At 48.2% G+C, this 14152-nt stretch overlaps 1 protein-coding gene across 1 annotated transcript in view; it reads left to right on the top strand.

Annotated features, from left to right (window-relative positions):
* The window catches only part of CYYR1 (cysteine and tyrosine rich 1), a 101626-nt gene that overhangs the window by 84952 nt on the left and 2522 nt on the right, over positions 1-14152 (top strand). Inside the window, exon 3 of the mRNA XM_045011780.1 lies at positions 11074-11231. Within this exon, the coding sequence (XP_044867715.1) occupies positions 11074-11231 (158 nt within the window). The remainder of the gene's footprint in view (positions 1-11073; positions 11232-14152) is intronic.

Here is a 14152-nt window from a genome sequence, read left to right as displayed (position 1 = left end):
GAGAGATTGAGGTTTAAATCCCCGCACTGAGTAATTCAGAACAGGTACTTGAACCCAGGGTCTCCCGCATCCCAGGTGAGTGCCCTTATTTTAGTGTTTTATAAAATACTTTATATATGCATTGGGCCAGTGAGAATGACTCTGTATCCCAGTGGTTAGAGCACTGTCCTGGGAGACCCCGATTCCAGTCTGCTGTAATAACCATACAAATGTTTTATGAAAAAGTGTGGAACAGCTTCAACAGGAAAGATTGAGAGGGACCCACCCCAGAATAGCCCACTGTCTGATAGCTATGACACACCTGCAGTGTGGGAGGCCTGCATTCAAGATGGACAGAGTGGGGACTTGAATCTGGGTCTCCCACATTCTGGGCAAGCACTCTAAACGCTGGGCTATTGGCTATAAGGAGGTGCCACCACCACTGTTCTTTGCAGGAAAGGGCTGGCTTAGATGCCTACCATCAGGAGAGGGTTCACAGCTGTGAATACTGATGGGAGTCAGGCATCTAACTCCCTTTGAGGGCATAAGCATTTCCTTTTGGCTAGCCTAGGTGGTTCTTCAGTATGATGGCCTCTGTGAATCCCATTCGTAGGCCCCTGAGTCTCCCTCTTTACTGTATAAAGAGCCTGGATGCCTCACTCAGGGCTGAGGATTCCCTTGGGCACAAAATACTGAAGCCTGGTCTACACTAGGCGTTTAAATCGGTTTTAGGAGCGTAAAACCGATTTAACGCCACAACCGTCCACACTAGGAGGCACCTTATATCAATTTTAATGGCTCTTTAAATCGGTTTCTGTACTCCTCCCCGACGAGAGGAGTAGCGCTAATATCGGGATTAACATATCGGAATAGGGTTAGTGTGGCCGCAAATTGACGGTATTGGCTTCCGGGCGGTATCCCACAGTGCACCAGTGACCGCTCTGGACAGCATTCTGAACTCGGATGCACTGGCCAGGTAGACAGGAAAAGCCCCGCGAACTTTTGAAATTCATTTCCTGCTTCCCCAGCGTGGAGAGCTCATCAGCACAGGTGACCACGCACAGCTCATCAGCACAGGTAACAATGCAGTCTCCTGAGAATCGAAAAAGAGCCCCAGCATGGACTGCATGGGAGGTACTGGATCTGATCGCTATATGGGGAGAGGATTCAGTGCTAACAGAACTGCGTTCCAAAAGACGAAATGAAAAAGTATTTGAAAGAATTTCTAAGGCTATGACGGATAAAGGCCACAGCAGGGACTCAGTGCAGTGCAGAGTGAAAGTTAAGGAGCTCAGACAAGCCTACCAGAAAACCAAAGAAGCAAACGGAAGGTCCGGGGCAGGTCGAAAAACATGCCGCTTCTATGCTGAGCTGCATGCAATTTTAGGGGGCTGCGCCACAAGTACCCCACCCCGATCGTGGATTCCGAGATGGGGGTTGTAATCTCTGCCATGGCTGAGGATTATGCAGACGGGGAAGATGAAGATGAAGAAGAGGAGGAAGACCTAGCAGAGAGCACACAGCACTCCGTGAGCCCCAGCAGCCAGGAGCTTTTTATCACCCTGACGGAATTACCCTCCTCCCAGCCCTCACAAGCCACTATCCCAGACAATGACGCCATGGAAGGGAGCTCTGGTGAGTGTACCTTTGCAAATAGCAAACATTGTTTTTTAAGCAAGCCTTTTTTAATGATTGATTTGCCCTGAGGACTTGGGATGCATTCGCAGACAGTATAGTTACTTAGAAAAGTTTGTTAACATGTCCGGGGATTGAGAGGAAATCCTCCAGGGACATCTCGATGAAGTGCTCCTGTAGGTACTCCAGAAGCCTTTGCAGAAGGTTTCTGGGCAAGGCAGCCTTGTTCCGCCCACCATGGTAGGACACTTTACCACGCCATGCATGTAGCAAGTAATCAGGTATCATTGCGTGGCAAAGCATAGCAGCGTATGGTCCCGGTGACTGCTGGCATTCAAGAAGCATCCGCTCTTTATCTTGTTGTGTTATCCTCAGCAAAGTGATATCGTTCAGGATAACCTGGTTAAAAATCAGGAATTTAAGTTAGGGGGGGTGGCCATTTTTCTACTGGGTTCGTGGACTGCAGCAGCTTAAAAAAAAACCTTTCCTGCACGTAGCGAAGCGGGGGGAGGGGAGGAGTGAAATGCCGATGATCTTTTTTGTGTTTGGTCACCGGCGATCTTCCCCAAGCTACCAGCCACGCAGTGGGTGGGGGGGTGGGAAGGTTGTTGATTAGCAGGGAGCTAGCGTGGTATTAGCCATGCGTTGGGGGGGAGAGGTAAATCACTACAGAAGCCGAAAGACAGTGGCTTACCATGGCCGCATGCAAGCTGAATTCTGATGCCTGGACCTGTGTCTGTGAGATCTGTAACTCCAGAGCTGCAAGCACTCACTATTAAGATGAAAAATGCGACCTTGTAGGGAAATCACATGTGCTAGGTGAATAGTGCTGTTCACTGTGAAAGAGTATAACCATTGTTCTGTAAAATGTATCTTTCTAAATATTTATCTCCCTCATGTAGCTGCAAATTTTTCAACCATCCCTCCTCCATCCCAAAGGCTAGCACAGATAAGGCGGAGGAAAAAGAAGACGCGAGATGAGATGTTCTCGGATATTATGGAAGTTACACGCAATGAAAGAGCTCATCTGAATGAGTGGAAGGACGTGGTATCAAATTACAGGAAAGAGGCCAGTGAACGTGAGGACAGGAGGGATGAACGTGAGGACAGGAGGGACAACCGAGATGAGAGGTGGCGGCAGGAAGACCGGCAGGAAAATCAGCGGTGGCGGCAGGAAGATCAGCGGTGGCGGGATGCAATTCTGGGGCTGCTGCGTGATCAAACTGACATGCTCCGGCGTCTGGTGGAGCTTCAGGAACGGCAGCAGGATCACAGAGTGCCGCTGCAGCCCCTGTATAACCACCCTCAACCCTCACCATGTTCCACATCCTCCTCACCCAGACGTGTAAGAACGCGTGGGGGGAGGCTCCGTGCACCCGCCCACTCCACCCCCGTGGACAGCTCAACCAGAAGGCTGTCGTTACTGTGAATTTTTTTTAATGGCCTTCTCCATCCCTCCTATCCTCCTCCCAAACCGCACCCTTACTTCTCTCCCTCTTTTTATAATGAATTAATAAAGAATTCATGCTTTTTAAATGAGAGTGACTTTATTTGCATAAGTAAGCTGTACTCGAAGGGGGAGGGGGAGTTGCTTACAGGGACTGAGTCAATCAAGGGGGTTGGGTGTTCATCAACAAACACAGCAGTCACACTGTACCCTGGCCATTGATGAAGCTCGTTTTCAAAGCTTCTCTGATGCGCACCGCTTCCTGGTGTGCTCTTCTAATCTCCCTGGTGTCTGGCTGCGCGTAATCAGCGGCCAGGTGATTTGCCTCAGCCTCCCACCCCGCCGTAAAGGTTTCCCCCTTACTCTCACAGAGATTGTGGAGAATACAGCAAGCAGCAATAACATAGGGGACATTGGTTTGGCTGAGGTCTGAGCGAGTCAGTAATGTGCGCCAGCGCGCCTTTAAAGGGCCAAATGCACATTCCACCACCATTCTGCACTTGCTCAGCCTGTAATTGAACAGATCCTGACCACTGTCCAGGCTGCCTGTGTATGGCTTCATGAGCCATGGCATCAAGGGGTAGGCTGGGTCCCCCAGGATAACGACAGGCATTTCAACATCCCCAACTGTTATTTTCTGGTCTGGGAAGTAATTCCCTTGCTGCAGCCGTTTAAACAGAGTAGTGCTTCTGAAGACGCGAGCATCATGAACCCTCCCTGGCCATCCCACGTGGATGTTTGTGAAACGTCCCTTGTGATCTACCAGTGCTTGCAGCACCATTGAAAAGTACCCCTTCCGGTTTATGTACTGGGTGCCCTGGCGCTGCGGTGCCAAGATAGGGATATGGGTTCCATCTATCGCCCCCCCACAGTTAGGGAATCCCAGTGCAGCAAAGCCATCCACTATGGCCTGCACGTTTCCCAGAGTCACAACCTTTCGTAGCAGCAGCTTAGTGATTGCTTTGGCTACTTGCATCACAGCAGCCCCCACAGTAGATTTTCCAACTCCAAATTGATTCCCGACTGACCGGTAGCTGTCTGGCGTTGCAAGCTTCCACAGGGCTATCGCCACTCGCTTCTCTACTGTGAGGGCTGCTCTCATCTTGGTATTATGGCGTTTCAGGGCAGGGGCAAGCAAGTCACAAAGTTCCATGAAAGTGCCCTTACGCGTGCGAAAGTTTCGCAGCCACTGGGAATCGTCCCACACCTGCAACACAATGCGGTCCCACCAGTCAGTGCTTGTTTCCCGGGCCCAAAATCGTCGTTCAATGGATAGAATCTGCCCCATTACCATCAGGATCTCCAAAGCGCAGGGGCCCGCGGTTTGAGAGAATTCTGTGTCTACGTCCTCATCACTGTCATCGCCGCGCTGCCGTATCTGCCTCCTCCTCGCCTCGGATTGAAGGTCCTGGTTCACCATAGACTGCACGAGAGTGCGCGAGGTGTTTAAAACATTCACGATTGCGGTATTGAGCTGAGCAGGGTCCATGCTTGCTGTGCTATGGCGTCTGCACAGTTCACCAAGCAAAAAAGGCGCGAAACGGTTGTCTGCTGCTCAGGGAGGGAGGGGTGAGGCTGTACCCAGAACCACCCGCGACAATGATTTTTGCCCCATCAGGCACTGGGATCTCAACCCGGAAATGCCAAGGGGCCGGGGAGGCTGCGGGAACTATGGGATAGCTACGGGATAGCTACCCACAGTGCAACGCTCCAGAAATCGACGCTAGCCTCGGACCATGGACGCACACCACCGATTTAATGTGTTTAGTGTGGCCGCGTGCACTCGATTTTATACAATCTGTTTTGCAAAACCGGTTTATGTAAATTCGGAATAATCCCGTAGTGTAGACGTACCCTGAGCCTAAGTCCCTTTTGTGTATCTAGAGAGGCCCCTGGATCCAGATTTAGACACTTGAATAAATGGTCTGATTTTCAGAAGTGCTGGGCTCTTACAGTTACCAATGACTTCAACTGAAGCAGCTGGGCACTCAGAATTTTGAAATGCATTCCAGGGCTGACACTTGTATATGAAAACCAACACATTATAAACCCTGTTTTATTTATAACTTTCAGGTTTTGCAATGCTTTCTTTATTCTCTGCATTGTAAGATATCCTATTGTAGCTTATTTGTTATTGAACAAAGTATCAAATTAGAAGACATAAAATATACATAACAGTATCCACAAGGTTGCTATCTAAAATCCTGGTTTGAAAGTAAAATGATGCACAGAATAAAAATATTCAGTAAACTGTGTTTTCTCTTTGTAAAAGTCATGACTATCAATACTATCTTGCACATTGTGCATGCTTCACTGACTGCGTAGAATAACAAGACTGAGCGAGCCTAGGGTGTATCATAAGGGCTAATGTTGGTCCTCAATATCAGGAGCTCTTCATGTATACCTAAAAGAAGAATTTTGACCCAAAGTGTAAGTTCAATAAGGCTTCCTTCTTCCAAATGGTTTGGAACTACAGTCTGATTAATCACTTTGGGGGGAAAAGTAACTGGGGTAAATTGAACCCCTATGACTGTTGTTTTGTTTTGTTTTAATCATTGTGCGAGTATACATGCTGGATGCACGGGAAGATGTGGGAAAGAATGACCAAATTGAATTTGCTTCTTAGGATATGTCTACACTACAAGACTATTTCGAATCAACTTAAGTCGAATTTGTGGAATCGACGTTATGAAGTCGAATTTGTGTATCCACACTAAATACACTAATTCGACTGTGTGAGTCCACAGTAACGGGGCCAGCGTTGACTTTGGAACCGGTGCACTGTGGGAAGCTATCCCACAGTTCCCGCACTCCCCGCTGCCCATTGGAATTCTGGGATTTCCCCCCAATGCATGCTGGGGGGAAAAATGTGTTGAGGGTGGTTTTGGGTAACTGTCATCATTGAACCGTCAATCACGCCCTCCCTCCCTCCCTGAACGCGCCTGTGGGCAATCTGTTCGTGCACTTTTCTGCTCAGTGACAGCGCGGGCGCCACAGCACTGCGAGCAGGGATCCCGCTGCAGTTATGGCTGTTGTCAACTCCTCGCACCTTATCGTCCACCTCTTCCACAGTCAGCTGCTGAGAAATAGGGCTACTTTTCAATGGTGCTGCGAGCACTGTTGGACCATGGGGGACGTTTTACCAACATCAACGTCGGGTGGCCAGGAAAAGTTCATGACGCGCGTGTTTTCAGGAACTCTGGTCTGTTTAGACGCCTGCAGGAAGGTAGTTTCTTCCCGGACCACAAAATAACTCTTGGGGATGTGCAGATGCCTATAGTGATCGTCGGGGACCCAGCCTACCCGCTAATGCCCTGGCTCGTGAAGCCCTATGCAGGCGCCTTGCACAGCGACAAGGAACTCTTCAAGTACCAGCGAGCAGCGTGACCTGTGACTGTTCAGTTTCTTTACAGAGAAGCTGAACCTGCCCCTGTTTCTTTACCAAGTTACTGTTGACTAGCATCTGCAGTTACATACCCCGTCCACCCCGCTTCCCCCACTTCCAACACACGTTTAAAAATAAAATACATGTTCCACTGTAACTTTACAAAGGTTTCTTTATTGATGACTTTGCATTAAAGGGTTGAAACTGGGACGCAGACTGTGCTGGGTAGGGTGTGCGGTGATGTAAAGACCGCCTGTAAACTCGAGGAATGACAGGCTCCTGCTCCCAGAGCGGTCTGCAGTGCCGGCCTGGTTGTTTCAACGGCGCCTGCCATCCCTCCTTTTTGGGACTCTGCGTGCGGGGGCTATGTGGCCTTTTGGCGGGGGAGGACGGATACAGATTCCTCTGCTGCGTGGCTCTGTGGTCCAGGACAGGGACCGTTGCATGAGATCTGTAACTCCTCTCCCCCGCTACAAAGTCACGTACCCCACCACCCACACAGAACCTGCAAACCACCTCCCATACCGACTAGGGTGCCTACTGACTGCACTGTGTGTGTGACCTGCTGCTGATCCTGCCCCCGTGTCTGTACCCTGGTAAAGGTGATTGTCCTGTCCAATTACCAACCCCCTTCCCCCCCTTCAAACACAGTCTCCTCTAAAAGAACATGACGGAAACAGTAATTAACAGAAAAGTATTTTTTATTATCAACTAGACAGTTAGGGGATGAAACTGGGACGGGGGCTTGGGTGAGGCGGGAAGGAAAGGACTTCTCAAAATTTAGGGTATGAGAGCTTTTGGGTACTTGAGCACTCTGCTGGGGTGCAGTGACAGTTTTCACGGCCCCTGGCGCCCCTCCTTCTGGTTATTTTGGGTGAGGGGGGTATGGGACTTTGTGGCGGGGGAGGGCGGTTGCAGATACACTGCAGGGGGGCTCTGTCCTGCCTGCCTGCGGTCCTGCAGAACATGCACAAGGCGCCGGAGCGTGTCCGTTTGCTCCCTCATTAGTCCAAGCAGCGTTTGAGTCGCCTGCTTGTCCTCCTCACGCCACCTCTCCTCCCGTTCGCTGTGTGAGCGCTGATACAGAGAGAGGGTCTCCCTCCACTGGCTCTGCTGGTCCGCCTCGTCTCGGGAGCACCCCATAAGTTCAGCGAACATCTCGTCCCGTGTCTTTTTCTTTCGCTGCCTAATCTTTGCCAGCCTCTGTGAGGGGGATGCTGTGGCAGGTCTGGAGACAGTCGAAGCTGTGTGATGGGAAAAAGGGAGTGAATTCCTTGCAAAGATATATTTTTGCGAACAATGAACACAGTCTAGTCTGTCTCTGTAAATTCTGGGTTGAGATCCCAGTGCCTGATGGGGCAAAAACCATTTTCGCGGGTGGTTCTGGGTAAATGTCGTCAGTCATCCCTTCCTCCGGGAAAGCAACGGCAGACAATCATTTCGAGCCCGTTTTCCCTGGATTGCCCTGGCAGACGCCACAGCATGGCAACCATGGAGCCTGTTTTGCCTTTTGTGACTGTCACCATATGTGTACTAGATGCCGTTGACAGAGGCGGTCCAGCAGCGCTACACAGCAGCATGCTTTTGCTTTTGCATGACAGCAGAGATGGTTACCAGCCATACTGTACCATCTACCATACCATAAATTGGTAATAAGATGATCATGGTTACCAGTCCTTTTGCACTGCACTATTTGCTGCTGTCATAAGTGCCCCTGGCTGAGATCAGCCAGGGGCGCAAAAGCCAAAATTGGGAATGACTCCCTGAGTCAATCCCTCCTTTTTGGTATCTAAAAATAAAATCAGTCCTGCCTAGAATATGGGCAAGTGTACTAGAGAACCACTGTATCATAGAACCAGAGAGCACAGCTGCTCTGTGTCAGATCCAGCAGAAATTATGAGCTGTATGCTATTCACAGGGGGTGCTCCTGCAACAACCCCACCTGTTCATTCCATTCTTCCCCCAGCCTTCCTGGGCTACCATAGCATTGTCCCCCCACTTGTGTGATGAAGTAATAAAGAATGCAGGAATAAGACACAGTGACTTGTTAGTGAGAAATGAGTGGAAGGCAGCCTCCAGCTGCTATGATAGTCCAGACAGGACATTAAGGAGTGTGGAGGAGAGGAGCCCAGCATCCCTCTGCTAGTCCAGGGGCAGTTGAATCTTTTCTTTACACATGAAGGGTGGGGGCTGATGGAGCTCAGCCCCCTGTTGCTATGATGAGGACAGTTACCAGCCATACTGCACCATCTACCAGGAAAAATTAGGAGCAGGCGCCCTTGATCGACCTCACTGATGCTAGTCGGCATGGTTACTAGTCCTTTTGCACTGCCCCATGTGCCAATAGGCTGATGATGACGATGGATATCAGTCATATTGTACCGTCAGCCACCCATGGCGGGGGGGGGAGCAAGGATATTGGTGTTCAGTGCTGCAGCATCGCATCTATCTGCAGCATTCAGTAAAGATAGGGTGACATGTAAAAGAGTCAACAGAGGATTGTTTTCCCTTTCACTTCTGGGGGTGGGTGGGGGGTTTGCCTAAATTGCCGAGCTATGCCCTGACCCACCGCGGACACTGTGTTTGACCCTAGAAGCATTTGGAGCTCAGCCAAGAATGCAAATGCTTTTCGGAGACAGCAGGAACTGTGGGATACCTTGCATCCTCAGTCCCCCCTCCCTCCATGAGCGTCCATTTGATTCTTTGGCTTTCTGTTACGCTTGTCACGCAGCAGCGTGCTGAGTCTCTGCTACGCCGTCTGTCCGGAGATTTTTTAAAAATACTTTGGACCAGGCGTAACATTACAGTAATTCCCGTAATTAGATGCAGGAGTCTCCGAGCGAGATCACCCTGAGGACGGTCACTGAAGGAGATAGAGGGCGCATGCTGCGTGAAAGCCAGCACAAACCAGGGGCCTATGCAGCCGTGCTTGGGGAGGCAATGCTCCCTGAGTAGCTCATGAAAGCCTGGCGTGGAAAAGTGTGCTACCACGGAGCACCCAATAAGGCAGCTCTCCCCAGGAACCTCCTGCGGAGGCTTTTCGATTACCTCCAGGAGAGCTTCGTGGAGATCTCCCAGGAGGATTTCTGTTCTATCCCCATATATATAGAGAGACCTCCTTTTCACATACTTCAGATTCCTGTTATATTAAGAAGCACTTACCGACTGCTCCTTCCCCTGATTCAGGGTCCGGGTTAACGGCCGGGGAGGGTTGGTAGCGGATCTCCGTGACGGTGATGAAGAGATCCTGGCTGTCGGGGAAACCAGTGTTGTAAGCGCTGTCGCCTGCCTCGTTCTCCACAAACCCTTCCTCATCTTCCCCGTCCGTGAACATCGCCGAGGAACTGTCCGTCGACACTGTCCCATCGTCAGAGTCCATGGTCACTGGTGGGACAGTGGTGGCAGGCTCCGTAGTGTCCGTTTGCTGCTTTGATTTTTTGGTAGCCTTGTCTGGGGTCCTTGATTTTCACGTGGCACTGCGTTGCATCCCGCCTGTATCCTCTGTCTCTCATGGCTTTGGAGACCTTCTCGTAGGTCTTTGCATTCCGTTTTTTGGAGCGCAGCTCCGAAAGCACAGACTCCTCGCCCCACACACCGATCAGATCCAAGACTTCCCGGTCAGTCTATGCTGGGTCCCTCTTTCTATTCAGAGATTACATGAACTCCTCTGCTGGAGAGCTCTGCATTGCTGCCGGTGCTGCTGAGCTCGCCCCGATGTCCAAACATGAAATGAGATTCAAACTGTCCAGAAGGAAAAGGAATTCAAATTTTCCCGGGCCTTTTCCTGTGTGGCTGGTCAGAACATCGAAGCTCGGACTGCTGTCCAGAGCGTCAACAGAGTGGTGCACTGTGGGATAGCTCCCGGAGCTACTAAGTTCGATTTGCATCCACACCTAGCCTAATTCAACATAACCATGTCGAATTTAGCACTACTCCCCTCGTCAGGGAGGAGTACAGAATTCGAACTAAAGAGCCCTCTATGTCGAATTAAATGGCTTCCTGCTGTGGACGGGTGCACGGTTAATTCGAATTAATGCTGCTAAATTCAAATTAAAGTCCTAGTGTAGACCAGGCCTTATTGTTCACAATAGAGAAGGTTCTCCTAAATCTGTGGGCCTGGAGTTGGACAGGTACACAATTCTGCGTACTAAAAAAACATTCTGACCCAAAATACAGCAAAGACAAGAACAGTGCAGATGGAAACATACCACACAAGCACCTTGGGATGCCCTTGGAATTACTAATGGGAAACTTTACCTTTTTCTAAAGAGAAAAGAATAGTGATTTTCCTTCTAGGGAGAAAACTGCATAATGGGGTGGAGGAGAAACTGTCCTGCACATTATTTAAAAGTATTTATACCTGGCCTGGAATGAGACAATTTAACATACAGTAAATCGAAAGAATGTTCTGACTCAATGTTCTAGGTGACTTTGAATTAACTGTCTCATTTTGTGTGTGTCTGGGATCTTCATGTTTGTTTAGATGATGTGATGGGTTGATTTCTGTAGTATTTCTAATAATCAATACGCATTTTTGTTTAAAATGAGGAACGCTGAAGAGGAAAGGATTTCTTTCTTTAAACTGCCTTTGGCTGAAACTGACTGCATATTTCCTCTTACATTGCAGAGGCACAGCAATAGCAGGGATTGTATTTGGTATCGTATTTATCATGGGAGTGATTGCTGGCATCGCCATCTGTATCTGCATGTGCATGAAGAACAATCGTGGGACTCGAGTAGGGGTCATCAGAACTACGCACATCAACACCATCAGCACCTATCCGGGTGAGGATGCTAAGTTACCCCTTCATAAGATTGCCAAAGAATTCCATAGGAAATGTTCATAACAGAGCTATATTCTTTAATCATTATGATTTCATAGCAGTGGCAATTTTACCCACAGAAATCATAAACTTCCCATTAATGCCGCAAACCTGAGTAGTGCTGCAACCCTGGCCACCCCATTGCAACACCCAGAACAGGGAACCAAGCCCACCCCCCCAGGACAGGATCCACCACTACAGGTCAAGTGTGGACCAGGCTCACTCTCCAACACCTCCCTCCTCATCTTCAGGCCTCCTCTCCAGGCCAGGATTAGATCTGTCGGGGTCACAGGTGGTCAGTGCCCTCTTGACTACAATAAGAAGAGTTTAGTTAAGTGCAGCCATTAAATGGGGAGGTTACATCCACTCTTGGTTCATAGTAAGTAAAATAAAGCCATAAAGATGTCAACAAAGGACAGTTGTTCCCAACTGAGGGCATGTCTATGCTGCAATTAAAACTGGTCTGTGCCAATGGACTCGGGCTCGCGGGGCTGTTTAATTGCAGTGCAGACATTCGGATTCAGGCTGCATCCCGAGCTCTGTTACCCTTCCACCTTGCACGGTCCCATGGCCCAGGCTCCAGCCTGAGCCCAAGTGTCTACACTACAACTAAACAGCCCCACGAGCCTGAGTCATTTAGCATGGGCCAGCCATGGCAATCCAATTGCAGTGCAGACATATCCTAAGATACTTCAAAAACTACTCCAGAGCAGTGTAAAGTGCACCCTGCCATCCCATCAAATGTTCAAGAGTTGGGGGGGGCGGGTTTCAGTGCTTGGGGAAGGTCTATACCATGGAAAGGAAGTGTTTATCTAAATAATTTAATACTATCTGTATCTCAAGCTTCTGGAAACCTGACATATTGCAGATTGGCCTGGATTCACAACTGCAAGGGGCTTTGGAAGAGGAAATCTCGATGTGGGATCATTTTGCATTGTTCCACCCAGGTCATATCAGAGGGCAGATTTTGCTGATCCACATGCCCCGCTGAAGGTTCTGCTGAGCCACACACCCCACAAAGTTCATTCCTCAGACCTTCCCTTTTAGGCTCCTTGGAGCAGAAATTGTGACTCCTCTTGCTTCTCTGAAGCACCTAGAGCTCTTTTGAATGCTTAGTAAAGAATAATAAATTTTATTTCAAACACATGAACATTAATATTAAAATATACACTATATTTCCAAGTTACAGGCTACATAGTCAATCCCTAAAATACTGTGCATGGTTTGCTATGGAAAATACAAATGCTACTAAACTAAATATATTCTAGTTTTCCACCATCCAGCCCTTTCTTAATGGCTTTGTGTTACTTAAGGAATAATGATCATGATGGCAGGGCATGCAAGGCAATCAGTTGTCTATCATGTCGGTTGCATGTCAAAGCGAAGCCAGGGCATTTGATACCCCTATAAATGGGGTTGGTGGTTATGTTCCTATATCAGAAATGAATACCTGTGATACAATAAGGCTGAAAAACAGCACAAGAAGCCATGACAGAGAGAGAGAGAGGGAGATCTTGTTATATTGTCTCAGGAGAATGTGAAAGTACCATGCAGCTGATTTTCCAGGTATCAAATTAGGGAAATTGCTTTGGTGAATAATTTTTTAAGGACAGGTCTTTAAAAAAAAAAACCCGATGTGTAAGTAGGAGATTGGCCAGGTCCTGTAAACAAAATCTTTTCAAGATAAAATACTCCTTGTGGCATGGAAACAGTAGAATCACATAAAGTACATTGAAGGGCCCATTCCTGGAGCATCTTATGTGCCTCCTGCAAATTCCAGGGGTGGGAGTAGAGGGCTCTTAACACTTGGCAGAATTAAGTCCTTAATGCTAAGAGCTGTCTGTGAAAATGAATAAGGGCTTTTTAAATATTATTAAATATTTGTATTCACATGCTAAGAGGCAATCCCTGCGCCAAAGAGCTTACAGCCTAAAAAAATGTATCAGTTGTATGACCTGGGCTAGTGTCTTATTTTATGCTCTAATTTTAGCATCTTTATTGAAATTACCCTAATAAGGGTTTTGTGTTTATATATTTTAGGAACAATAAAATCAGTCACACTGCACTATAGGAATTCCCCTTGCCTTAAAAATGGGATTCTGTACCATACTTGGGTTCAGCAGCAAAGATAATGCCACTCCAGACTATACTATTTTTTGCATATCTCCCCGTTTCACTACATAGTTAGTATTTGTGCATGTGTCCATACTGCAGTCTCCTATACTCAACGTATCTATCTTCCCACTCACTCCCATACTTGCCAGCTGCATGAAACTTAGCTATAATCATCCTCATTATAGAAACATTGTTTTGCATAACATAGAGAGTTGAGTAATAAAGAGTACTATAGGACTCATTAGGATTCTCAATCATGAATTGCTAAAGAGCAAAGTTAGCATGCAGAAACAAAATGGAGGTCTCTAGACATCTTTTCTCACTGTTTCATCCTTATCCATTCATCTCCAGCAGGAAGCATTTTAGTTCTCCATTTTCCCTGTCCCTGGTATTAATATCCTTTCAGGGGGGAGGCTCTGTGCTTCAGCAGAAGCAGTTTTTGAAGGATGGCACAGACTGTGAGAAATTATTTCTCCCACCCTAGCTAGGAGCTGTCTTTGAGATAGGTGGCAAGCTATGGAAATCTTTTCCTTCTGCCTCAACTTCAGCTCTGAGTAGATTTTGGGGAAGTGCCATTATCTCTCCTTTGCACTAGGATCTGATTTTCCCCTGCAGTGCACACATCCTGGGTTCACATCCTCTCACTATCATCAGGCAGTCCAACATCTTATCAGTGTAGCCTCAAGTTGGGGAGGTGGGACATCTCCATGATGAGATGTGGGGCTGTGAAGAACCACACACTAGGGCAGTGGTTTTCAAACCTTTTTT

Source organism: Mauremys mutica, chromosome 1 (assembly GCF_020497125.1).
Source record: "Mauremys mutica isolate MM-2020 ecotype Southern chromosome 1, ASM2049712v1, whole genome shotgun sequence".
NCBI lineage: Eukaryota > Metazoa > Chordata > Testudines > Geoemydidae > Mauremys > Mauremys mutica.
This window is presented reverse-complemented; position numbering and strand designations above follow the sequence as displayed.